At 40.7% G+C, this 25,952-nt stretch overlaps 1 protein-coding gene across 4 annotated transcripts in view; it reads left to right on the plus strand.

Annotated features, from left to right (window-relative positions):
* Window positions 1-25,952, plus strand: part of Unc13b (unc-13 homolog B) — a 200,862-nt gene that overhangs the window by 96,795 nt on the left and 78,115 nt on the right. For 3 of the 4 annotated variants that reach the window (XM_021221907.1, XM_021221908.1, XM_029533257.1), the window contains exons 8-11: window positions 2,684-2,719; window positions 7,370-7,604; window positions 22,167-22,463; window positions 24,610-24,700. In XM_021221907.1, coding sequence (XP_021077566.1) covers window positions 2,684-2,719; window positions 7,370-7,604; window positions 22,167-22,463; window positions 24,610-24,700 — 659 coding nt within the window. The remainder of the gene's footprint in view (window positions 1-2,683; window positions 2,720-7,369; window positions 7,605-22,166; window positions 22,464-24,609; window positions 24,701-25,952) is intronic. The other variant, XM_021221909.1, reaches the window with a different exon arrangement.

Genomic DNA, 25,952 nt, shown 5'->3' on the forward strand with positions numbered 1-25,952 from the left:
CTGACTCTCCTGTGTTCACATTCCATCTTCACACTGACTCTCCTGTGTTCACATTCCATCTTCACACTGACTCTCCTGTGTTCACATTCCATCTTGCCATAGGAGTGTTGGGGTTATGATACAGCCAGTACATCTGACTTTTGTGTGAATTCCAGGCATCAAGCTGAAGTCATCAGGCTAGCATAGAGATTACTCGGACCCTTCTCACCTGAGCTTCTGCTTTTCATTAGGTATTATTTAGACACAATACAACAGGAGAACAAAACATAAACAGCCATTTCTTCTTTGGAATTAAATCCTAAAAACATCAACATCTCTTATCCCCATCTCTTTTTCTGAGTGCTCTTTCCAGATACCTAGCTGTGTATTGAACAAAATTCAATTAATGTATCCAACAGATACACAGAGTTAATATGCCTAATTTCCGCTTGATCATACCCCTCATCCTGACCTTGTGTTTATGTACCTCTTCTCAGTGATTAATGTTACATTCATCTATTAGCTCAAGCTAAAAAGCTTGCTATTGAGTTACTCATCAAACCCGATTGATTTTACCTTCAAAATGTCTCATGGATCTATCCACATCTTCCCACCCTCTCTGTGACATACATAGTTCAGGCTGTTGACGAATGTGACATCAGCTTCCCTAACAGCCCCACTGGCCACACTGCATCACAGTTCTCGTCATGAAGCAGAGCATTGCATCCCATTTCCTTTCTCTTAAAAGACACAATATTGCCTTCCAGATATTTCCACATTCCTAACATTACTTGATTTCTAAATACCACTGAAGATGCCCTGTGATCAGATGCTTTCATAGTAAAACTGTTCTTAATTATTGTCCTATTAACTAGTGAGATGCATTTTGGGGGTGGGGAAGGAAACTTCCTTGACTAAAGTAGTATTCTTTCTGTTAACAATGCTTTTGAGTTGAAATCGTGAGAACAGAGACCGAAGTACTAGAGCGCCTGAGAAGTGGGGCATGCTCCATCCCCCTCAGGTTTAGGATGGTGCTGATAGCTGGAGTCAGATTATACATTCAGTTTCTTTATGTAATGGGGACATACTTAATTAAGTAGAAGAAACTATGCTCTGTTTTGGAGTGCTCAAGAAGGAAGCTATGTCTGCAGGGAGAGCTGCCTTTGGGCTCTGAGTTAGTGAGAAACAGCCTTATCACTTGCCTGGAGCAATATATGATTTTTTTTTTCTTTTAAAAAGAAACAAGGTCATTACCCTCTAGCAGTTGCCATAACAACAGTACTGTAGCCTGGGAGAATTTTCTTTTTATCCCCAACCCATGACTAGGCAATAAACTTAATTATAAAAAAATTTAAATGGTACACCAAACCAGTGTACCATCATCACTGAGGAGTAAACAGAGACATATATGGTAAAGAAGAAGGGGTTATCAGTGATCAGCTAAACAGCCTGTGACTCTATAGTAGTCAGGTGTGCACAGCATGGGGCATTCAGGTGAGTGGAACCAGTGGAGCCATCAGCTGATGCCCCTAGAATTTTGGGTCTTACTTTCTTTCAAGATAGTCACATGCTCAAAAATCTGAGTCTCCTGGGCCAGACATCGCATATTCCTTGTGGATCTTAGCACTGCCAGAGAGCACAGGTCAAGGAGTTGTGTCCTTTCTGCCACCCGTTTATTAGGAACCTCTAAGACAAGCAGAAACCTGGCAACCTGAGACCCACCAAATGGCAGCTGCTAATCAGATTCCAGGGACTACTCACTGGACGCACGCTGTCTCACCTAATCCCTATGACACAAAGAGACTCGCGTTGTTATTCTCTTATTACAGATGAGGTATCTGCATTGGTGTTTCCAAGACCATATTGTAGTAGATAATAGAGCCAGGAGAATTGAGCTTTAGCTTAAAGCTTATGTTCCTAATCAAGAAGCTAAGTTACTTCCTTTTTCCTAGGATTAACTGCTGATCTTTATCTAGTTTTTTATTCCAAATTCAGTTTGGGTATAGGAAAGAATTTAAATTTAACTAATTTTTTACTTTTTGCTTTGAAAGTAGATAGAAAATGCTTTTATTTTTTCTATTCTTCAAAGTTTATATTTTTATAATCTTAATTAGAATGTTATATGTAATTCAAAAAAGTGCTTTCCTCCAAAGTCCAATATGTTAGGGTATTTTATTATATATTAGAAAGTTAGAGGGTGTGATAGACATTGTCCCTCCCCACTTTTAAGCCATCCTCTCTAGAGAGTAGCAAGAGTGGCTCTCAGACGGAGCAGCGCCCTTTATGTGGTAAGATGACCGGGCTTCTTATGGATATACTATGGCAGGCCAGGCTTAGAGAGCAAGGCATAAGGATGTGCTTCTTTGATGCAGGAGATCAAGATTTTATTTTGACTAAGCAAAGATATATGAGCTCCTAAATGATGATATTCTGAGAGACCTAGAAGGAGGTTTGAACAGCAGCAAATCAGCAATTTTGTTCTGTAGTAAACAGCAAAGAGCAAAAAATATTATGTAGATTTGCCTCATGTTTTTAAGAAGGTAGATAATTGGTAATGTAAAGCTTGTGGCCCACAAATAGAGTAGGCAGGAGTATGATAAGGCATATAAGAATCGGTGGGAGGGAGAAATGATCTTTTATTTTTAATTCCTACTAAAATTTTATCTGTCATACTTCTTTTGCTTCTTCTTTGTGGTTTCCTTAGGTCACTGGACCTATTTGGGCTGGGGAGAGCATCAGAGTACGTAAGCATTCAATTCTTTATCATTTTCCAGACCTTTTTCTTTCTGTGTGTGTGTGCATGCGCGTGCGTGCGTGTGTACGTGTGTGTGTGTGTGTGTGTGCGTGCGTGCGTGCGTGTGTGTGCGTGTGCGTGCGTGTGTGTGTGTGTGTGCATGTGTGCGTGCGTGTGTGTGTGTGTGTGTGTGTTTTCGTGTGCATGTGTGTGCGTGTGTGTGTCACATGCTCCACAAGGTGTGGCATATAAGCATGCATGTACTGTGAGAGTGTGGAGATCAGAGGGTAACTTGTAAGAGTTGTGTTGTTTCCTCCCAGCATGTAGAGCTCAAGTCACCAGGTGCCTGTACCCACTGAGTTACCTTGTCAACCCAGTTTTTTTTTCTTTTAATGTTTTTTTTTCTCTCAGCTATTAAGCTAGATATTCATGCATATCAGTACAGGTAATTCAGTTCTCTTCTCCTATTTAAACGGTGGCAGGGTGGGGTAGGGAACAGGAGAAAGAAGAGAAGGGAAGAGAGTGATTTTGAATGAGAATTAAACAACAAAGTTGCACTTAATAGTTACTGAGCTATTTCCTAGGCACAGTGCACCATCAGCCTTTGGTGTTAGCACTGTTGGTCTCCTGACATAGGAGTGCTGTGACCAGAAGAAAGTTTGTTCTGAGCTGAACTAGAGACAGGATTACTGCTGTGCATTTAGTGCAGCCGTGTGGTGGTAAGAAAGAGACAGGAGCCATGGTTTGACTTTTCCTTGAAGCATCCTACTTACTCTAGAATCCCACAGAAATCCTGCCTTTGTTCTTGAGGTTGGTGAGCAGGCAGCCAGTTCTTTCTATCAGGGTGCTCATCTCTAGGCTGACTTTGTCCATTGGACAGGGCAAGAACCAGCCTCGATGGCACGCAGCCGATGAACGGTTGGAGTTATATGGTCATTGTCATTGGAATGTCTAAGTACTTTCTGTGGCTTGTGTCCTGCTAGAGAACTGCTCTAAATAGCTTGAGAAAGATCAGAAATGTTAAGATTCTCAAGTTGAAAAAAGTAAGTCACCAAGAATACATGTCAGTTCTCTTTTATTTATTCTCTGCCCAGCAAAGTTCTAGTGGTATTCAGGATTTAAGAGGACTACATACCAGAGAGGGGCAGTGTTCAGTATTTCATTCAGTTTTCTTGAGTGTTTCCTGTGAGGTTGGAGGACCATCTTGCCACAGGCTATATTATCTTACCTAGGCTACATTTATTTTCTATTATTGCCTTTCATGTACATGCTGAGTGAAGTACCAAATTTTTCTTAGAATATACACATTCTAGAATAAGAGTATATACACACACACACACACACACACACACACACACACACACACACACACACACACACACACACACACTTTCATTGTGCCATCTTTCTTATCTGAACTCTGGCAGGTATTCCCTTCCCCCTCCACTTTTTACCTACTGAAAAGCTATAGTTTTTTGAAGGCATGTCCCTAAAGTTTTCCTCCCTTCCCAATCAGGAAGTGAACTTTATTTCCTTTCAAGTCCTTTCAAGGCCTCACTCTGTAGCCCTGGCTGGCTGGGAACTCTCTTGTGTAGACCAGGCCTCAAACTTGTGCCTGGTATGGTGTTCTCATGTAGTAACTTCCTTGAATAAAAATTAAGTATTTGACCCATATTTTCATTCTCCTATTAAGATATATTCTAAATCTTCTATTTTATTTAGACGTGTATGTGTAAGCATCCAGTATTTGAATGAGCAACTATTGCCAGCCTTTTAATTTTCCATATTTCAAATAAACTTTACCAGGGGCTTTTCCATAAAAAAAAGTATATTTCTTTATTCCTTTGAGACATGGCCTCACTATGTAGCCGTGGCTGACTCAGAGCTCTCTTATATAGACCAGGCCTCAAACTTGGGCATGTGTCACCACACCTGGCTGTTTTATAATTTTTGTCCTTAAACTAGCTTACAAGTCCCTTTGGCAAGTGACGGTCAATCTTGCACTCAGCAACTGCTCTTTTTCTGAGTAGCTGTTTTCATCTCTAGGTCACATGGTCATAGAGGCTGTGCCCGACACACTAAATGACATTTTATTCAAGCTGAAGGATTTCTCGTCCCCTTAATTTCTAATGCACTTTGGTGCTCAAATGCATCTCTTTCTTGCCCCCATTATCTGTGGACTAATGTGGAAGCCCAGGAGTCCTTTTCGCTGTCTGGTTTTTCCTGAAGTTTTTTGTTTTTGGTTTTTCGAGACAGGGTTTCTCTGTGTAGCCCTGGCTGTCCTGGAACTCGCTTTGTAGACCAGGCTGGCCTCGAACTCAGAAATTCACCTGCCTCTGCCTCCCAAGTGCTGGGATTAAAGGCGTGCACCACCATGCCCGGCTATTTCCTGAAGTTTTAAAAAAATTTTTTTTATCTCACTTATTTTTGTTGGTTATTTTATTTATTTACATTTCACATGTTATCCCCCTTCCCAGTTTCCCCTCCACAAACCCCCATCTCATCACACACACACCCCATTTCTATGAGGGGGCTTCCCTACCCTCCTACCCACTCCCACCTCAAGGAGGAGTTAGGGAAAGGACTGAAGGAGCCAAAGGAATTTGCAACCCCATAGGAAGAACAACAGTATCAACCAACCAGATTCCCCAGAGCTCCCAGGGACTAAACCACCAACCAAAGAATACGTATGGAGGGACCCATAGTTCCAGCTGCATATGTATCAGAGGATGGCCTTATCTGGCATCAATGGGAGGGGAGGCCCTTGGTCCTGTGGAGGCTCAATGCCCCAGCATAGGGGAATCCTGAAGTTTTTTTAAAACTTGATATCCTTGTTCCAACCCAAGATTAAGTTCTTCTGGCCAATACTTGACAGAGCTCACATTCCCCGGGCTGGTCTTGAATTTGTTATATAGATGAGGATGGCTTTGAATTTCTAATCCTCTTGCGTCTGCCTTGCAAGGTCTGGAGTTATAGGTGTGTGTTTCATCAGTTCTGTCTGCATTTTTGTTTGTGTGTTTGAGTTCTTTGGGTCTTTGACATTTCTGCTCTGTGAACACAAGCCAGGATTATCAGCTCAAGTGTAAGTTTTTTTTTTTCTTTTCTTTTTATTTTTTTTTTTTTAATTTTTTTGTAAGTTTTATCTTACAGTCTTTGGGAGATTTCTTCAACCTACACTGCTACTGAGATTATCTTTCAAAATTACGGTTATGAGATGCCTATTATGTGCTAAATGTATTGCCATTTGGGAATAGTGAATGTTCCTTTTCTTCACTCTGAGCCAAATAGGAACTTGGCAAGAAAAGGACATGTGGGACCTTGTTAATCATGCACATATGGATATAGCATCAGATATGGCTTCTCTGTAATGTGGTTTACATACTGTTAGGTTCAGTCCTTCCCAAACACAGTTTTTATTTGTGATTTTTTATTTGTGATTATTGTTATTTTTTATTTTTTCCTCTTTTAAAAAAAATAGATATTTTCCTTATTTCCTTATTTACACTTCAAATATTATCCCCTTTCCTATTTTCCCCTCCGAAAACCCCCTATCTCCTCCCCCCTCCCCCTCCCCCTGCTCCCCAACCCACCCACTCCCATTCCCAGTCCTGGCATTCCCCTATTCTGGTGCATAGAACCTTCACAGGACCTAGGGCCTCTCTCCCATTGATGACTGACTAGGCCATCCTCTGCTACATATGCAGCTAGAGCCACATGTCCTACCATGTATTTTCTTTGATTGGTGGTTTAGTTCCAAGGAGCTCTGGTGGTACTGGTTAGTTCATATTGATGTTCCTCCTTTGGGGCTTCACACTTCAGCTCCTTGGGTACTTTCTCTAGCTCCTTCATTGGGGACCTTGTGCTCCATCCAATGGATGATTGTGATTTTAGTTATTAAGAAAATCTAGCTAGTCGTTGCTGGTTTTAAAAGCAAACCTAATTTTGATTACTATTGCATTGTCAAGTGAGAGTGTGGATATGTTTTCTTCTTCTCTCAGCCCATGCTGAGGATAGGAATTATTATATGAGCATAGGATGTAGACTCTTGATAGGAATTATTAGGGAAACTTGTATTACAGCAAGTCAGTTCTGCTGCTGTCCTTAAGCTGCCCTTGGAGCCCTTGGATTGATACAAAAGCCCTGACCACGGCTGTCCTGATCCCAGGTCCAGCTTCTGAGATGCATGCTTTATTGGCTCAGCAGTCCATGCATTTTAAAGGCTGTAAACTCCAGACCAACTTTAAATTAAAATAAAAATTAAAATTAAAATATATTTTCTTCTAAGTCATGGGAAAGACATCTTCCCTTTTCTCCTTCCCCTTTGATAATCACAGAACCTCAGAATCTCTGGGAGATATTTCAAAGCAGAGCTTAATTAGGTCATGCTAGCTAGAAAACTGAAAGCAGAATTCTCGAGAATTTTGCATTGGGAAAATGCAATTTAGGTGTTCCTCTAAGAAGCAATAGTAAAATGGAACTGTCATGTCCTTATCTCAGGATAAGGAGACAGACCATTTGATGCCCCTGGACTTCTGTGAAGCTCAAGTTTTTTACTCTTATTTTTAAGCTTCAGCTGTATAGCTACCTAAGTTAGAAGCAGGAAACATTCTGAAAATGACATAAAACTTGGGTGGTTGGTCTCTGTTTTTTCCACAGCCTTTGAAGACCCTGATAGTGCCGTCGATGACCGGGACAGTGACTACCGCAGTGAGACCAGCAATAGCGCCCCGCCTCCTTACCACACAACTACCCAGCCCAACGCTTCTGTGCACCAGTTCCCTGTGCCTATCCGACTGCCACAGCAGCTCTTTCTTCAAGGCAGTTCCCATGACTCTTGCAATGACTCTATGCAGAGTTACGACCTTGATTATCCAGAGCGTCGGGCCCTCAGGTTGGTATTGATCCAGGTCCCATGATGGCAACTGACAGGATCCTGGTGATATGACGGGCCTTGGTGTCTTTCTCACATGCTTATGTTTAGACGTTTCCAGTGGCAATACTTGTCTTTGTGAGCCTGTCGGTGAAGACATGCCCACCTGGGTGAGCAGCTGAACAAAACCTGCTCCTTCTACCTCATCTCTTCTCTGCATCAGTAATTTTTACAAACAATTTACTAAAATCAGAAGTTCATAAGAAAACCAATATAATCTTATTACAGCAGATTTGGTATTTTTGCTGGAACTTTAATTCATTTTAGTATTTCTTTTCAATACATAATATTTATATGCTTAGATGAATTTTAGAATCTCCTACTGCATGCGTGGTCTTCCTGTATCTCATACCCTCCTCCTTGCTGGTTCCATTTATACTGCTCTTTTTATGTTCCCTTCCATAGACTACTCTCATATACTGTAAGTACAAAGGAAAATCTTAGGTTTGTGCTCTTCCCTATTCCCCAGTATTTAAAAAAACTATTTCAACTTAAAATGTTGGGGAAATAAGCCGGGCGTGGTGGCACACGCCTTTAATCCCAGCACTCAGGAGGCAGAGGCAGGCGGATTTCTGAGTTCGAGGCCAGCCTGGTCTACAAAGTGAGTACCAGGACAGCCAGAAAAACCCTGTCTTGAAAAACTAAAAAAAAAATAAAAATAAAAAATAAAAAATTGGGGGAAATAAAAAAAATGAATACTCATATTTTTGTTGCTTAGACTTAGTTGCATCAACACATAGCCACATTTATTTGATTTCATTACCTCTAGTATATTAATCTACATGTGCTCTTTTTCCTGACATTTTACAGTGATTTGCAGAAATTATGTTACATCACTAGAAGGTATGTCAGCANATAACTTCTAAGAAGGGGACTTTACCTTATATAACCTTAGTGCTATAATACTAAGAAATTTTATAATACAATACAATGACATAATCTAATACACAATTAAGCTCTCCACTTCTCCAGAGGTTTTTGTGCACATTTTTCCTTTTAAAAAACTTATTGTATTTTATTTTGAATCAGGGTCTCATGATAAAACCCAANCTAGCCAATATCACGTTTTAGTTTACTGTCAGTGTTAAAAGTATTTTCCATGAGATTTCCTCATATAACAACCATAATATAACAATTCTGAATCTAAAATGAGATATATTAAAATATATTAAGAATCGAATGGAAGTTGGCAACTACTCCTTAATGGTTTATTGAATGAGTGCTTAAATGTATGGCTTGGTTCCGGCAATGCTGGGGATTGGAGTTTGTGCCTTGTGCCTGTGAGGTCAGGTGCTCTGCTGCTGAGTGACCTCCCACACTCTGCACTCTTTATTGTTTTGTGACCCAGTGCATTTAATTAAAGATGCTCACATGAACATGGGGTGAGAGGTTAATTAGAGGGATTTGGTAACTTACCAGCATTGCTTTTTATGTTATTTTATTTCTTTACTTACTTTAGGCTGCAGGTACTTGATATATTGCCTAGGCAAGCCTGGAATGCCTGAGTTCACCTGATCCTCTTGCTTCAGCATCTTGAGTAGCTGTGATTAACATGTTTTATTCATTGATACTAGTTTATACTGGCCTACTTTAAGAAAATAGTATCAAAATTTGTTTTATGTTTGGTCTTCCTTTACATTTGGTCTGTGTGTGTAAGCATTAGATGCACAGGCCAGCACCATACTAATTGCACACTTTTCCAAACAAATTAACGTACCTAATCATTACATCATCTTGCTCATTTCCCTGGTTGTTGTAATAAATAGCATTTAGAAGAGCATACATTTTTCTATAACTTAAAAATTTACTTGTATCAATATATGTAATGAGGTCTAAANGTAACTATCATTTCAAACATAGGAAANATTAAAAGGATTTTTTAAAGTAAATCTTTTAGGTAATTGTTTTTTTCTTTTTTGAGACAGTCTCACTATGTAACCTTGACTGGCCTGGCTTAGGACTTGTTATGTAGATTAAACTAGCCTCAAACTCACAAATCACTAGGATTGTTTAAGCATGTGCCCTCTATGCCCAGCTAGTGTAGACATCTTTAAAANTCTGAAATGATTTTTCCTTTAGAAAGTTTGGAAGACTGGCTGGAGAGATGGTTAAATGGGTGAAAGCACTTGCCACACAGTGTAGCAACCTGAGGTAATATTCTCAGAGCTAAGTAAGAATTGGATTCAGTAGCACAATGATAGTAACCCCGGTGTTTATCCCCACCAGAAGTTGAGAGGCAAAGAGGAGATCAGAAACTCTCAGGCCAGCAAGTCTGGCACAGATAGCAGTGAAGAATAAGGGACTCCATTTCAAGCTCTGACCTGCACATGTGTTCTGTGGTACCTGTGGACCCATATTCACAACACGAANACATATGCATACATCATACACAAACCGCACTTAGAAGAGATGATGTTACTAGCATTAAGTATGAAGTATAAACAGTTCATAGATGTAGTTCATAGATGTAGTGTAACTAGGTTACACCGTTGTTTTAGTAAAAGAAATTTGAAATCCTCCAAGGAGCAAATGTGTTTTACAGAAAAAAAATAGAAGCATAAAAATAATTTAATTTACTGTGGCTGTCTGTAGGTTTATTTGGAACAATAAAGATTCTTTCCATGTTAGAGTTATGTTTGGGTTGTTTTGCGAGTGATGAAGAGAGTAATGAAACTTCATTGGAGAGTAATAAAACTGTGTCTAAACCATGTGTTGTTTAAGCCGGATGTTGTTATATATGCCTTTAGTCCCAGCGCCCACGAGTCAGAAACCAGTGGAGCTCTGTGGGTTCAAAGCCAGCCTGTTCTACACATCAAGTTCCAGGACAGTGAGTGCTAGCTACATAGTCAGTCCCAGACTTTAAAAACAAACAAACAAACAAAAAAGTATGTGTGTGTGTGTTGATTTCTTTACTTGGCCATTTTAGAGAATGCAGATTAAATTTAATCTGATGTTTGACATTTGAGTCTTTCTGTGTTCACTATCATTTAGCTGAGTCTAAATCTAGTGTTGAAAGGAGTTGAGACACTGCCATTCTCAACCAGGAAAGATGTTCAGTGGCTACACGACCACTGTGTCCTGCATTCCTATTACTTTTTTCCTTTTTGTTTGCTTGCTTAGTGGTTTGAGAAAGGTCTCACTGCATAGCCCTGGCTGTTCTGGAACTCACTATGTAGACCAAGCTGGCCTCAGACTCATAGAGATCCATCTGCCTCAGGCTCCTTTCTACTGGCATTAAAGGCACCACCAAGCCTGACTGTGTTCCTGTTTCTTAGTAAGTACCTGACACCTGAGAGAACATACTAAGCTGAAAGCCCCTGGCCTGTAGACCCCTTCTGTGTAGAAATAGAGAAAGTAGGCAGTCCCTGATGAATGAAGGGTCAACGGGCTTCTGTACTCACTGATTTAAACTAGACCTAGAGTTTGCAATAATCACCATGGGCAGGCATTGTCCTTTATGACCTTAGTACTTTTGGATTCACAAGCAAAAAATTACACTGCTTTAAATAATTTGCTCGTTTGGTAGTGTTATACTTCTGATAGCCAAAAATTATTTTTGGAATTCATGTTTTTTCTTTTTAAAGATACACATTTGGCTATAATCTTGTACATACAGCCTCAAATATAACATTCAGCAAGTTAACATTTAGATTTCTTTTTAGACTCAAACACATCAACAAATATAGGATCCTTGAAATCTTTTAATACTTCTTTTGGGTGTACTTAACTGTTCTAAACTTGGGCATTCTGAATTCAATGTGGATATTAATAAAACATGTATAAACTTTGTTTCTCAGAAAATAAAAGAAACAAAAAAATTAACAGTGATAAATGGTAACAAGTGAAACTTAAATTGATATTAAAGCTGTTGTTTTCCTGATGTAGAAATGCTTTGTACTGACACAAGATTGGTTGACACATGTGGATTTCCTTTTCATGTTTTTTCATGTTTTTAAAAAATCATATTGGAAATTTTAGTATGTAAACCCATTGAACAGGTATTGAGTCTTATAACTCATTTTTTCCTTTTCTCTGTTTCTCCTTTTTTCATTTTCTTTATTCCTCTAATTTTAACATCTTACATCAGACAAGACTGGCAGGCTAGGAATGACAAAATTAGGATTATTTCAGCTTTTTCTAATGCTAATTACGAAGAGCAAGAAAATAAATATGAGATGAATGAGAGAACATCACAAGACTTTCTAGAAAATAATAATATATATTTGAAGGAAGTAGGGGTCAAAGAAATGACAACCTTTTCAAAAACTGATGAGAAGCACAGCCAACCAAACCAGCCAGAGTACAGTTTCAGAAAGCTATTGCTCAAGAGCAAGTGTGGCCATAAGTGTGAAGCACCTGCACTTGCCAGATACCCTCAAAAATATAACACAATAGATAGGAGGAGGAAAAAATCCTTGTACAGCCATTCTGAAGATAATGAAAGATGGCATTATAATACTAAGAGTAATTCTAAATGTGCATTTCCTGATACTGAGAATTCTGCTCCTTACCACATTGAAAAGAAGAAACTAAACTATCCAATTTTTTGCCCTTACAAAAATGGATTTGTGAAGAGCAGCACCTGGAACACAAACTTGGACAGCAATGATTATGGTCTGCCCTATTGTTTAAGGAACTATGGAAATGTATCTGGCTCTAACTGCTCTGTCACTAATATTACTCCACTAGATATTTTTGATGACTCTACCAGCAGTACTTCTGAAGAAATTTTAGGTTCCCCCATTTCTGATGAGCAGAAAAGTATGTCACCAACATGGCACTCATCCAATGTCAATCATATAGGAGACTTTTCTGAAGAATATTATGTAGAAAATTCAGCATTGCCATTACAAAGGATGAACTGTAATGTAAACACAGTTGGAGATTTGTCCAGATGCTCTATGGAAGATATGACCCCTTCCTTTGTTGAGGGACCCAAAGAGAAATATGTTGACACAATGGATGAGCTTCAGTGTTTGGTAGAAACAGTGTCAGAATATTTAGCAGAGAAGGAAGAAGAGATTAATAGATTTGGTTCTCTTTCAAAAACTAAAGAACCACATGTACACAATACTGCTGTTGCTAATGCAGAACAGAAAACATCTGAGAATCAAATATCGCCTTTAACTGTTACTCAGAATGCCAAGGCCAAGGCTATATCTTTCCCTGAGCTGAATGAAGTAAAGTGTGCTGTTGGTTCTTTATTCAGTTCACTAACAGAAAAGGTAGGTTCAGGCACAAAGCATCTTACAACCTCTGTGGAAAAACTAGTTCATTTAGTTCCAGAGAAGACAGAAACTCAGAACCAAACAGAGACAGTTAGTTTGGGACCTAACCCCAGTGTCAACTCCATATTGGAGAAGGATCTTTCTGCACAGCCTTTATTATCCTGTCAAACAACTGATGATAAGGATGCTGTCAGAGATGGCAGGACCTCTGAGGATGAGCACCTAGGTGATAAGACTAAAGAGGAAATCTTTCAGGACAGCACAGAAACTATTAGAAAGGACGCTGCTCCACACACTCAGAGTTCAATTGTGAAGTCTGTTTTCAGCATGCTGAATCCATTAAAGATATTTTCCGAGAAAGAGGAAACCAAAAATGAAGATCATAGCAAGGTATCGAGAAGGGAAAGCTCTGTAGGGTGTGGTTCTGAGTCAAATCAAAGTGAGGACCTCCTGGACAACCAGAGTAGTGGTCTTGCTGCTCTAAATAGAAGTAAAAGAGAAACTGCAGATCTCCAAATGCAAGCAAGGGAAGATTTGCTGTCCTCACAAGTGGCCGATGAACCTTCAAACTTAGATAGTAGTACAGGTAAGAAAGGTGGTACAGAGAGTCAGTTGGAAGGAAAACCTTGTGTAGAGCTTTCTCTATCAAAAGACCAACCACAACAAAGTGCCAAAGATACCATGGGGCGTTGTGGTGTAGCTGGAAGTACCTTTGCAAATCAGGAATCTTCTACAAAAGCACTAGAGGAAGACAAAGTTACCAGTGATGATGATTTCCTTGAGCCACTACGAAAATCATTCAGTCAGTTCCTGTTTACTTCTCCTGAGAGCTGTAAAAAGGAAACTTTGTCAGAATCTGTAAAAATTCTTAAGCTGGAGGAAGATGGACAGGAAAGAGATGCTAAGAAAGATGGACATTCATTTTCATTTAGTAGAAAACTGCATATTCCGTTTTTCAATATTCTTAGCCATTCTGAAAAGCATCAGGATGTAAAAGAAAAAGGAAGCATTTTTCCTCTGTTTAAATTTCCTCTCACTGACAGTCATAGCACTGTTAATAATCAGAGTTCTCACAGCTCAGTAGCAACCACTGATAAAGAGGTCCAACAAAATTGCCACATGGATACCAGACTTAGTTCAGTAAAATCTAGTTCATTTCCAAATATTCACAATCATGTAGAGAAACTGGGTAGTACTGAGGAATTCAGTAAGAATGACCAAATAAATTGTCCTGAATATGTTAAACATAATTCATTAAAATCTAGTTCAATTTCAAATATTCATAATGATCCAGAGAAACTTAACAGCATAGAGGAATTTAATAAGAGTGACCAGACACATTGTTCTGAAGATGAAAAACATAACACAATGAAGTCTGACTCAACCTCAAGTATTAATAGTGATTTGAGGAAATGTGAGAGTTTGGAGGAATTGAACCCAAGCAGCCATGCAGCAGTAGAGCACTATGAAAAAGCTGACCCCGATGATGTGCTTAAAGAACAACACATAACTGGAGCGCTCGCAGAAGAACGTGTGAATCTTACACAAGTGGCATTTCCCTTGATGTCAGACTCTTCATTGGAGCTTATTTCTGCCATTTCAAAATCCACATTGGTTAATGACATTAATGAAGACAAAGTTGAAAATGAAACTTCTGACAAAGGAACCCAAAGAGGCTTCCTTTCTGGCATTTTAAGCAAGTTTGCTTCTCTAGAAAACATGCCTAGTCAACAGGAATTCAACTTGAAAAGTGACAGTTCCCACCAGAAGAATAATACCTCAGGCTCATTACTCTCTGGAATATTTAACTTGATATCAAACAGCAGTGTGAATGATTATAATCCAGTTGAAGCAAAGTTGATATCTTTAGATGATACAAAAAAATTGGATAGACGTAAGCATTTATCTACAGATGAAGTCCCTGTTGACTCGTGTGTGACTTCTGAGAACCTGAGAAGCCAGGTTGAAAACAATGTAACTTCTAGCTTTATAAAAAATTCTTTGTCATTATCAAAAAAAACCATGCCATCATCTGATGGTTGGGATAATAATCATATTTGCCCTCCTGCATGGAAAAACCAGGAGTGTGAAAAAGATTGCCCTTCTGAGAACATACTTTGGTGTACTGAACAGGCTCCCTTAGAGAAATCTTTGACTAAGCGGCCAAGACCAAACCATATTCTTGAGATAAAACTACATGAAAGGTCAAACAAGTTAAGTTCACCAATACTAAATACTAACATTTTAAGTAAGTCAAATCATTATCAGGCTTTTGATGAGGACTGTTTTGAATGGGATCCTGATACAAAAGATTTCTCCAGAAACTCCAGAAGACTTCAGCCAGTTTATCATTTGTTGAATCAAAATACATTTCCATCAGCAGATGCTTTCTTGTGGCCTGACTCAGAAAATCCAGTAATAAATTTGTGCCAAAAAGATCAAAATGCAAATATATTTGAGTGGGGCACAAATCCAAACAGTGTCATTTCATGTGACTTACCATATGAATCATTCAACCAGTTAGCATTTAATGAAGGTTACTTATTAAGAGGTGATATGTGGGCAGCCAACTCATGTGGAAATTCTGGTTATCTTCCAGTTAATGAGACCAAGAATTCTCTAGAAGAATTGCCCATTGATTTAAGTTACTCTTCAGATTATGAGAAAATTATGTGCTCTCTGCTACAACAAGAATCATTAGGAATGGATGGAAACTTGATCTTTTCAAGTTTTGGTTATGAGTATCAGGAGTGGTTATCATATCTTGAAAATGGAGTTTGGTGGCCCTCGGAGGATGGGAATTATGGATATTATATGTTTCATGATGGTCAGTATATATACTCTCTCCTCACTGATTCTACTGGGCAGTATGTATATTTATTTATACCTGATTATTATCATGAATATCTGAACTATAATTTACAAACAGATGCTCTCCCAAGTATTATGTTAGATGACAACACTATTTCTGCCCATAGTCTTCAAGTTCATGACAAGGAAGATAATTTATTATGGTATGTTGAAGAAGAACCAATTGAAGACCCTCTTGACTTATCTATAACTTTGCCGAGAAGTGAGAGGTCTTTGTATGTAAATCTGGAAACCTTTTCTCAAGTATTTGAGTCAAGTTTTGACCAAAGTGATAAACCATTAGATTTTTCAGGCTATAATTCTCAAAAGTTTAAAAGAGATTTTAGATCTTTCATAGGGAGACCCTATTGTTCAGAAGATCTTGAGTGTATATTGGATCTTAGAAACAAGCCTGGAACTATGAGCAATCATACCTTAAATGGAGGCCCAATTATTCAGAGAGAGATGAACTGGCCTTTGCCTAAAAAGTCATCAGCTCACCTTTCCAGGTTCCACTTCCATCAGTCATCTTCTGAAGAACCTTCCTCTTTAATTCATCCTGAGAGCATGACTGAAAGTTTACAAAAAGAAACCCCACCAGTGAACAAACTGACTCCTGTGTTTTCTATTTTGGGCACCCTGATTAGAAGAACTTTGAATTTTGACAAAAATGAATCTGTAGATGGTTTTGTCATACAGAAAACAGATCAGCAATCAGAGTTATCTGAGCCCACACATGATAGTCTTCAGTCATTAATCTTGAGTAAGCAATTATCATGTCACTCCATAAAGGAGGACAAAAGTCATCCTGAGGATTTGGAGAGAAAGATGGTATACAGTGTTCAGCAACCAGAGTTTACTGACAATATAAAGCAAGAATTCTCTTTACATCAAAATGATCACATAGATAAAGAAAGCTTATTAAAAGCTGGTTTTCAAGTAAGCCAAACAGCTCTTAAAGTTAAGACAGCTGTAGAAGATGTTAAAATAATTACAGCAAAGTCCATTGTAGATCCTCTTGCACCACAGCTTAGTAAAGATGAACAAAAGAATTGTGAACTTCTGCAAGACCAGTCTTCCAAAGAGTCTGAGAAAACTTTGCTTACAAGTGCACTGAAACTCTTTGGTTGGGAAGAAGGATCATCAGTAAGTACAGTAACAAGTGAGGAACCAGCATCTGGAATTTTGAACCTCTTTAAAACCCGGGTGAATAAGGAAGAATCACCAGACTTGGAAAAGATTGGTGATAAAGGTGGAAAGATTTCATCTCAGGAAAAGAAGGAATCTTCTGGTGTTGCAAATTTTTTTGGAACCCTTGGAGATTTCTTTAAAGCCAATGTGTCTCCCATGCAGACAACTGAAAATAAGCCTGTTTCTTTAGTGACTGATGAGGATGAAGGAAGGTCATGTCCTAACCCTTTAAATCTAGTGCATCAGGATACAGGAAATTTTCCTCCATTATCAGTCCCCTCAAAAAAGAAGGTTAGAATTAGAAGTCTTACCAAACAGACCACTATTGATGACAGTGGGCTAAGAGAACCATCAACCAGGGAGATGCAGAGTAATGGTTTGAATGAAAAAGAGGTACCTGTCAGGGATCACCAGGTACAGCAATCAACAGGCAGTGCCAACGAGTCTCCCAGAGACTCTTTAAAAGGAACTGGTGCTGTAGCTACAGGAACAGAAGTTCCAAGAAATAATAAGTCTTTTGATGCTCTGAGTAGAAAAAATACAAACGAACAAGATAATTTTCCTAACCAAGAATGGAAAATTTCAACTGCTATACCTGCATCCCAGCAAGAATTGCCACCCAGAAGGAATATATTTTCTTTCTTAACTGGATCTGAAAAATCTGAGAACAAAAACTCTGTAGCTCTCCCAAGGGCCAGATCTCAAGCAGAAGGGCTGTTCACTCTTCCTTCCTTTTTCTCCACAGCTAGCTTAAGCACCAAGAAGGATGCCTCTCGCAGCAGCTCTGCTTTCAGTTTGTTTAACTTGTCTGTTTTGAAGGAGAAGCAGCAGCCCTCTGAGGAGAAGCAAAGCCTCTCAGCTATTGCTCCAGTAACTGCCCAGCCTTGTAGGAGGCCAGTTGTTTCTGTAGACACAGGAGACATTATGACACAGGAAGATTCTGCCGCTCATAAAGAAAGCCTAGTTCACCAAGTAGTTTATGAAGAGCAGATGGCTCCTTGTGTATCCACTAACAGCACCACTAAGCTTACTACCTCCCTTGTAGACAAGCTCCATATAGAGAAAACCCAGGGACAAATGAGTTCCAGTAAAGGAGGAGCAGAAGGAGCAACTGCTTTTGATTTTCAGGTGAATCAGTTGCCAGCCAATGTTGTTCCTCTTTTACCAGAATTTCAGGAACAAGCCCTGGGGGTAGCTCCTCAGGAAGAAGAGGCTTTCCATCAGGAAATCTCCAGGGACTCAGCAGCTGAGTCTTTTCCTTATGACAATGGTTTGAATGAGAAGCTCAATGATTTAGATGTTTGTACTGAACACCAAAATGAACGATTTACCACTGGCTTATTGAACTTGCCTTTGGAACATGGCTCTGACAGTCTTTCAACACAGATCCCGGATTTACCGTCTGCTTCTCCAGACCCAGGGCATACAGGGCTTTTACAGAACCAAGATGCAGACAAATTAGAAGACAAAACAGTATTAGGCTCCAAAGTAGAAATGATTTCAGGGTTTGTGACCAAAGTAAAATCTTTTTCTGGGTCCTTAATTGAACAGCCTAAGACTTTTTCTGGATTTTTTTCTACTCCTAAATTGCCAAAGAAAAATTCCTTTTTTTCGTTTTCCTCTGCTGCATCATCTCAGCCCCTCAAAAATGAGCTGTTTGGAATTTTCAGAAGTCCCAAACCAGAAACAAATAAACAAGAACCATCTATGAGTACTTCATGCTTTCAGAGTGGTTCTTCCAGAGACCCTGTAGGATCAATTCCTCCAAAAAGCTTGCCTGGAGAAGCTGCCTGTGCAGGACTTAATTCAGAGTCTTCTCTCAGTGCCTGTAGCATAACTGTGGTTGATGCAAAGTTGGAATCGGATCCATTGACAGATGACCCCAAACTAATACCTGAAATGGAGAAAAATATTCCTGAAAGTATTTCAGAACCCCCATGTTTTGAAGTACTTGCTACTACATCTTCCATCTCAGAGGATGATATGGGACAAGGAATATTATCTTTGAGTGATGAAGGAGACATGGGGCTTTTGCAGGGCACAGACACAGAGGCCTCATTGGAAGCAGAGCACATTCTTCCTCCAACACAGTTACAGTCAGATCCTGCCTGTATTGCCAAAGAGCTTCCCCCTTCAAGCCAACCACTTCTTAAACTAGAGCCAGAGCCAGAGCCAGAGCCAGAGCCAGAGCCAGAGCCAGAGCCAGAGCCAGAGCCAGAGCCAGAGCCAGAGCCAGAGCCAGAGCCAGAGCCAGAGCCAGAGCCAGAGCCAGAGCCAGAGCTTCTGATGGCCAGCACAAATCAGTTCTTCGGGCTTGCAACCACTTCTCTAGAAACTAGTACTTCACTGTTTGATGAGGCAGGAGCCAGTGATAACACCACACTAGAAACACAAGGATATCATTCCTGTCCTTTGCAAGAGGAACCTGTGCTTTGTCCCAAAGAAAGTTCTAGTATACATCATGCCCCAGAAGATCCACCTGTAGCCCCCCAGGAAACAGAGCAGACAAGACCTCGTTTTGAGATCCCAAATATGGCTAGTTGGCCAAAGCTTCACTTCCCATCCACTCCTGACCATGGGAAAACACTGAGTTCAATCTTTAACCCCTCTAGCTCCTCTGGTAACATGACAGCAGAGGCTGGCTTAATGTCAGGTTTCAAGAAGTTGTCTACTCTCTTTGAAGGAGCTAGTGAGGGGAAAGGAGGTATTCTAGGAAATGATCCAAAACTGGTTTTTGGAAAGAAACTGGATCTTTCATTTCCATGGTCGAAAGAGAATAAAGGAGACCCGGAGCAGATGCCTGCAAAGTCATCTCCGGTTTTGGTTGTTAGTGGTGATCAGGACCTTATCATCAGCAAGGCTAACAAAATTTCAGAGTCTTCTCAAATACCTAGTGGTAGTCCTAAATCAGCTGACATCTGTACTCAGCCCTCTGGGACCACAGAACAGTTGGTGGCCAAGCCAAGTGACTATGCTCATGAGCTTTCAAAGTCTGGTGAAGTGGAAAGGCAGCTGGAAATTTCAGCATCTGAAGAACACTGGGGTGAAGACAGCAACCTGTCTGGATCTGCTTGTCCTTCAGAGAAACACAAGGAAGAACACTGTGCTCAGGCAGCAAAGCAAGAAGAGATGTCTGCTAGTACTGGCTCTGTTTTGAATGTGGGGCAGCTAGTCATTCCGGAGGATGTCAAGGAAAGAGTGACAAACAAAAGGCCGGTTCTCCATTCAGACATCATAAATGGTTTTAAGGAATTGACCATTTATGATGCAATTGATTAGTAGTAGATTATCATAGCTTGCTTCAGTCCATCCCATGTCTTTCCTAGCACCTGAGCTTCATGTTAATTAGGGGCTAAATGACAAAAACGAAAGTATGGGTATTTTCACTCTCTCCCTTTTCTAATGTCATTTAGTGGACAAGAATTCATTTAGTGGACGAGGAGCATCTAGCATAAAGAAAAGAATATTTACATAGGCTGGTTTGTTCTGGAGAAGGGAAGACAAGAGAACGTTGCAAGTATTTAAGGGCTATCTATTCTAAGTATATAATTCTAAGTATATAATGCTTTCTTGGGTCTTAGACACTTACAGTAGAGTAGATGGGAATAGTCGTAGTTTGCTGTGGTTTCCCAAGTTTTCTAAGATGTCTCCCCAATGGCTGTGAGGCTATAAAGTAAAATACAAATTGCAAAGAATGACTTAGGATCATCTGTATTCTACATCCTGTTCCACATGGATTTGTAAGACTTCTTCAAGGGTCTCTGATACACTGTGAGACTCTCACAGTGCTCTGGACTGCGCAGCTACAACAAAGGATAAGCTGGGCTGCCATGACACTTTACTCAAAGCTGAAGTTCTTTTGCGGCTGTTCTTTCCTCTGGAGCGCGGAACAAGGTCTCTCTGTAGAGGTTATTATTACTGCCCCGATCATAGACACTGCACAGGGTATTAGAACAGTGGAGAGAGAGAGAGAGAGAGAGAGAGAGAGAGAGAGAGAGAGAGAGAGAGAGAGAGAGAGAGAGAGAGAGAGAGAGAGAAAACATATTAGAGCTACTCAGACATTGACCTGATACATGTTCTGCTAATAAGTACTGAAGAATCAGAAATCAGCCTGAAAATAGCACGTAACTTAGAATTATCTCTTCAGATAACAACAATGCTCTCTCTTAATCTGTCCAAAGGTAAATATAAGACCTTAAGTTAAAGACTAGACTCTGGCCAAAACAAACCAAAACAAAACCAACTCTCTTTGCATAAAAGCTTTCCAGAAGGATACCTGCTAGTAAGAAAACGAAAGGAGGATTAATAGCCCAGCACCAAGTCCTTCTGTGTTCATAAAACTGAACCCTTTAGAAGATGAGCTTCAGGATTCCAGGGGTACCCTGATGCTATCACCAGTCTGCCTTCCCTGCCACTGTCACAGCTTCTCTCTGCGACAACTGCTGGCTCTCACAGCTGCGAACTTTCTTTCTGTGCATGGGAACTGAGGGACTGAGGGAGGGCTGGCCTGGCCTCACATCACATACAGAAACAACTTTGATCCTGATCCAGGGGAGTGGACTTAGTTCACTTTAGGCATAACTGAGCCTTGACCTGAGAGAAGCTCAGCTACAATGGATAGATATATCTTGGGGATATTTCCCATGCCTCTGAGGGTATCACTATTGTATTTGTGATCCTGAAACCTGTGGAATTCCTTTGCAGAATTTCTTAATCCTGGTCTTCATTTAGTGATTTCCATACTTTACCCTGCAGACTGAAGGAATATGTCTTTCTGCTTTGCTAAGGCATAGGCGCACACATTTGTAACTGTAGAGGAAGCAATAAGGGCTTCTTTTTATTAAAGAATAGAAGGGTGGGGCTCATTTTCTTCACTATGTGGAATTTGGAAAACTTTAATCACAGCCACTGGAAAAGTTTCTTTAGAAGAAACTGAGTAAAGAATTTTGTAAATATGCAGCAGGCCAGCTTACTGTTTCTTCATTGTACTGACAGGTAGCAATTAGGTAAAATAGTTTCTGAAGTCAGGGCTGAGGGTCAGTGGTGACAGAGGCTTAGCATGTTGTCCTTTTTCCTTTTGTGATTGACTAGACCAAGTTTTCTAGATTGAAATGTTTGTCCTTGCTTCCTAGGAACCTTCTGTGTGTGATTATTCCTGTGCCATGCAATTATTAGTTCCCGAGTGTGCCTATATTTGTGGTCCTGTCCTTGGTTTGTGTTTATTTACTAATTTGTTTTCTTTTCACTCTCGCAGCCCTACCAGCAGTAGTAGGTATGGATCCTCCTGTAATGTGAGTCAAGGAAGCTCTCTGCTAAGTGAGCAAGACGATGATGGTCGGGAAAGGGACTCCATTCATTCTAGTCATAGCTATGGCAGCCTCTCCAGAGATGGCCAGGCTGGTTTGGGAGAACAAGAGAAAGCCTTGGAAGTGACATGTGAATCAGAAAAAGAGAAAACAGGTGACTCCAAGGATAGGAGAGATGATGCCACAATCCACCCTCCTTCAGATCTGGTGCTACATAAGGACCATGTCCTAGGACCCCAGGAGAGGTAGGTGATGGCTAGTTCACATGCAACCTGTTTGTTGTATCTCTTATTGAATACAAACACTTTTCACTTATTTTCTTGCAGCTGGGGGGCAGGTACAGCAACAGTGGTCAAGTTGGTACACCATCCTTTGATTTTTGTTTGATTTCCAAGATGTTTGAGGGACCTGTGTTACCGAGGTACAGGCACACCAGGAGTTCTTGAGCGTGCAGTCTGAAACTGGGCCTGAGCCCCGCAGGTTTTTTTTTTCCCCCAGTGGTTCCTTTTGCTTAGGGATCCTTTAATTTCTTTTGTGAACATTTATGTTTGGTTTTATTTTACCCTGTCTGAGGGAAATCAGAACAGGATTAGCCAGACTTAATACAGTTGCTGTACTGTACATGGCTTGACAGTGCGTTTGACATTTTTTTATCTATAAGGAGAACATTTTATAATGTATCTTTGGCCAAGTGTGGTGTGCACCTGTAACTCAGTTCCCTGGAAGCTGAAGCAGAAGGGTCAGGAGCTTAAGACCAACCTGAGCTACACAGTGAGATTCTCTCTAAATATAGCATCAAAAAGAACTAAAAGTGGTCGTGTAATAAAGTTCAGTATAGAATTTGAGTGTTCCTTCTATACCTCTGAGCTAACCTGTTTAGAATAGCTGAGAGGTTTGGGCATAGTAGTTCACTCAGCTATTGTTGACATTTTTTAGGACAAATAATCATTATGGAAAACTAGTATTCATTTTAGGGCACTTGTTAGACTCTCTGGCCTATACAGTAGATGGCAGTCACCATGACCAGGGTGACAAGCAAAGCTTTCCAGACATTGTCAGATATTCCTCCAGTACAAACCCCTCCCATGCCCAGTTGGAAAAATAAGAGCACAGCTTAGCTTTCCGACATGTAGATCTCATCATAGACCTCACACCAGGACAGTGAGTGCTGTGACTGGACAAATCATACAGCTTCCTGAAGACTATTGTACAGTCACTTTCTCTTCTTTTTATAAGTTATGGTCTTCTGTTGTAGCCCAGGCTGGCTCCAGATTTGTAACTTAACCCTCTGGTTGCTAAGATTATAGGCATGTGCTACAATGCCTACCTCCATAATGCCCAGCTCCATTCTGGTTTTTAGTCATCTGTTGTACTTCAGTTAATAGTTGAGAGGCCCAGGAGACTAAGGTCCAGACCAGGCCTCTTACTGGGTTGTGGTCCACCACTGGCTGCTTCTTTATGGATCTTGAACCTGACATTAATGTTGTCAGGGCTGAGCTTTTGGCAGAGAGGTGAATACTTCACATGAGTACTTGTTTATCTCCATTAGGCCAAAAGGTAGCCAAATTCTTAGCCAGAGTACCTTGACTCAAAGTGCCCACAGATTTTTTGGAACAATTAGATGCCATCAGAGTCTGGCATAATTTTTGCATGTGTAGGCAGTAGACGTTTGTCTGCCACCTTGACTATAAGCTATAAGGAGGAAGGAAAATATTGTCCAGTACTAACCACTATTCCAGCTGAGAATCTAGCCAATGGCCTACTGTAACATAGAGTTTCTGCCTCCGAGGTACTTGGTTATATTTACTGTTCATTTCACACAGGCTGTCCCTGAGGCAGCTCAACGTACACAATGATGACAGGAAAGGGCTATCTCCCCCCCCCCCGCCCCCAGTCATCCTTAGATGGAGTCTCAGCATTGGAAAGTCTTCCAAAACAGTGGAACAGGAAGGGTTTACAGAACAAACTTTTTTATTAACAAAGCTATGCAAATCCCAGGGGAGGCTGGTGGTCTCTAGCAATGAGGGGGTATGTGGCATGGTGGGGAGTGCATGCTCACTCACTTCACTCGATCTGTGACTTCTGCACTTGATGGTGACCCAGGCTCTGGCTGTTGCTGCTCCTTTTATCACCTCAAGTGTCTGAGCTATCTCATGTGGGTACATGAGAAAAGGAGAAGGAATGGGGAGTGGAAAGATGTAAGGAGTTGTTATTTTAGACAGGAATTGTTTTCAAAATAATTATTCAGAACTCCACTGTTTTGTGGCCTGAATCACTAGCCAAGTGTAGGCATGAGCGCAGACTGTTTTATTTTAGACATGGCAGTCCTGCCTGGGCATTGTCACTTTGTTGTCTCTGCTATTTACAAGAAATGCTCTTCTCTGTTTCAAGTCTTCCTGAGGAGAATGCATCGTCGCCATTTACCCAGGCCAGAGCACACTGGTTTCGAGCGGTTACCAAGGTCCGACTCCAGCTTCAGGAGGTAGGAAATTTGTTCCAATAATGGTTGGGACAGTTTTTTCCTTTGAAACGTTTGGGAGACATATGGTGCTGAAGAAGCTGTCAGTAATTAGTCATCTTCTTGCAGTGTGCTTCTGGGAATGCATGGCAATTAAGCGAGGGCCTTAAGAGATGGGAGGTGGCCTTAGCTGTTTGATGAAAATCAAATAGGCCTAGTAGGTGGGAGCTTGAAGGTGGGGTTAAATGCTTATTTTCTCTACTACCATTTCTTTGGTGCAGTGTTAAGGTAGGGAACAAGGCCTCTTAGGTAATTCGTTGTAATTTTTTATTGACTGGTTTATAGGGCTGGAAATAAGGTACAGACATTTTTATGGGAAAATTTGGCTCCTGCTTTAAGGCCCCAAACATGGACACATTAAGACCTGCAGTGAGGGAACCAGAGAGAGGGCTTAGTAGGCTCGGGTACTTCTGTGTACGTGTGAAGATCTGGTTTGGCTCTTAGCACCCATGTAAAAAGCTGGGCATGAATGCATGCCCCTGGAGCCCTAGTACTGTGAAGGGAAATAGAGACAGGAGGGTGACGGGGGCTTGCTGGTCACCATTCCATTTTCAGACCCTGTGAAAAACCCTGCCTTAGAATTAGGCAGAGTGATAGGGGAGCAGGGTGCCTGACTTCCTTAGGCCTCCATGGACCTGCACACGTATGATACACACACAGAAACACACAAGGGGGTGGTGAGAGCAAGGGAGATGGAGAGAGGGGGACAAAGAGGGAGAGAGAAAGAGGGAAAATGTAAAAATAGATGATGTAGTTCCACAAGTAACTTGGGAGGAACAGGTTTATTTCCCTTGCGGTTTATAGTATTGCATAAAGACACGCAGGAACCTAAGGCAGGACCCAAAGAGAAGCTATGGAGGAATACTGCTGACTGGCCTGCTCCCCATGCCTTGTTCAGCTACCTTCCTCATGCAGCCCAGGACCACCGGCCTATGGGTAGCTTTGCTCCTAGTGAGCTGGGCCTTCCAGTGGTTACCATTAACCAAGAAAAATCCCTGCGGACAGTGTGATAGAGGCATTTTCCCAGTTGAAGTGTCTCCTCCCAGATAAATTTGTTTTCATCAAATTGACATAAAACTCACCAGAATAAAAATAATTTATTGTTGGGAGTTGGTGGCGCATGCCTTTAATCCCAGCACTTGGGAGGCAGAGACAGGCAGATTTCTGAGTTCGAGGCCAGCCTGGTCTACCAGGACAGCCAGGGCTATACAGAGAA

This window comes from Mus pahari, chromosome 22 (genome assembly GCF_900095145.1).
Source record: "Mus pahari chromosome 22, PAHARI_EIJ_v1.1, whole genome shotgun sequence".
Taxonomy (NCBI): Eukaryota; Metazoa; Chordata; class Mammalia; order Rodentia; family Muridae; genus Mus; species Mus pahari.